Source organism: Merops nubicus, unplaced genomic scaffold, assembly GCF_000691845.1.
Source record: "Merops nubicus isolate BGI_N331 unplaced genomic scaffold, ASM69184v1 scaffold29629, whole genome shotgun sequence".
Taxonomy (NCBI): Eukaryota; Metazoa; Chordata; class Aves; order Coraciiformes; family Meropidae; genus Merops; species Merops nubicus.
The window spans coordinates 1-1062 of NW_008633477.1; the positions used below are offsets into that span (position 1 = coordinate 1).

The window sequence follows — 1062 nt, forward strand, 5'->3', positions numbered from 1 at the left end:
GCTGGGGGAAGGCGATGTTCTGCTGCTGCGCCTGGATTTTGATGTTGGGCATCCGTGGCAGCACCTCCTCGGGCTCCGGCTTCTCTGGGTGTTTCTGGAGGGGAAAACGAGGCGGGGGATGTAGGGGGGAACAGGCTCACTGGCCGAGCCCAGCCCCTCAGCACCGCTCAGGCCTGTACCTGCTCCGAGGTCTCCGCTGCCCTGCTACAGGGCTCGGCCTCCTTGGCCACGAGGGCTGTCTCCCCTGCGCCCTCCGCTGCAACCCTGCTGGCAGCTCTTTCTAGAGATGGGGAGCTGAGGGGTGAGGGCTGGCACGACTTCCTGCCAGCACAGTGTAGGAAGGACTTCACTGGGGTGAGATCCAGGTACACTCTGTCTTGGTCTCCCTCCGATTTGCTCTCGCTCTTGGGTACTTCCTCCTGCAAAAGGAGAATGTTCCCCTGAAAAGGGACCGTCTGCTGCAGCCAGAAGTACAGGAAACAGCTCACTGCAAAGCAGCAGCAGCTCTGGCCATCTTTTTCCATAGACCTTAGAGAAACTAAAACCCCATTAAGTCATTCTGTATAGGGCATTTTGGTGTACTGAAAGACGGGCTCCTCCCGCTCTCCTTCAGTAGATCTTTCTGAGGGTAGCCGCAGCCCCACAGAAGGATCTCACGCTGTTCTACAGCTGGCAGCCCCTGCCAGATCCTTTGCCTTTCCCAGGATAACAGTCCCATGCCCCCACAGCCCATCCTTCTTGTCCTTACACACAGGCATCAAAAGAACTAAAGACAGCCCAGGCTCTAACCAGCCCTTTATCTGTCACCAAATACTCCATGCCCTTTGCTGGTGCAAACTGTGGGATTTTCTCCCAGCTGCCTGAGGACCCCCACAGCATCCTGCTGGAAACCTCTCTCTATTCCTTACGCCGCTCCCTTCCGCCCTGTGGTGAAGGCCTGGGCTCCCCGGGGAGCCGGGGGTCCCCTCTGCTGCTGGAGCCCGCCCCTGGCCAGACGTTTGCCGTGTCCCCGCAGAGCTCTGCAGCGGGGCACCTACCGTGGGCGGCTCCGGGAGCTCCACG

At 59.7% G+C, this 1062-nt stretch overlaps 1 protein-coding gene across 1 annotated transcript in view; it reads right to left on the minus strand.

Moving 5' to 3' along the window:
• Positions 1-31: 31 nt before the first annotated feature.
• The window catches only part of LOC103780584 (actin filament-associated protein 1-like 2), a gene marked incomplete at both ends in the record, with an annotated part of 23323 nt that continues 22292 nt past the window's right edge, over positions 32-1062 (minus strand). Inside the window, 2 exons of the mRNA XM_008948274.1 lie at positions 32-94; positions 180-419. Of these exons, the coding sequence (XP_008946522.1) occupies positions 32-94; positions 180-419 (303 nt within the window). The remainder of the gene's footprint in view (positions 95-179; positions 420-1062) is intronic.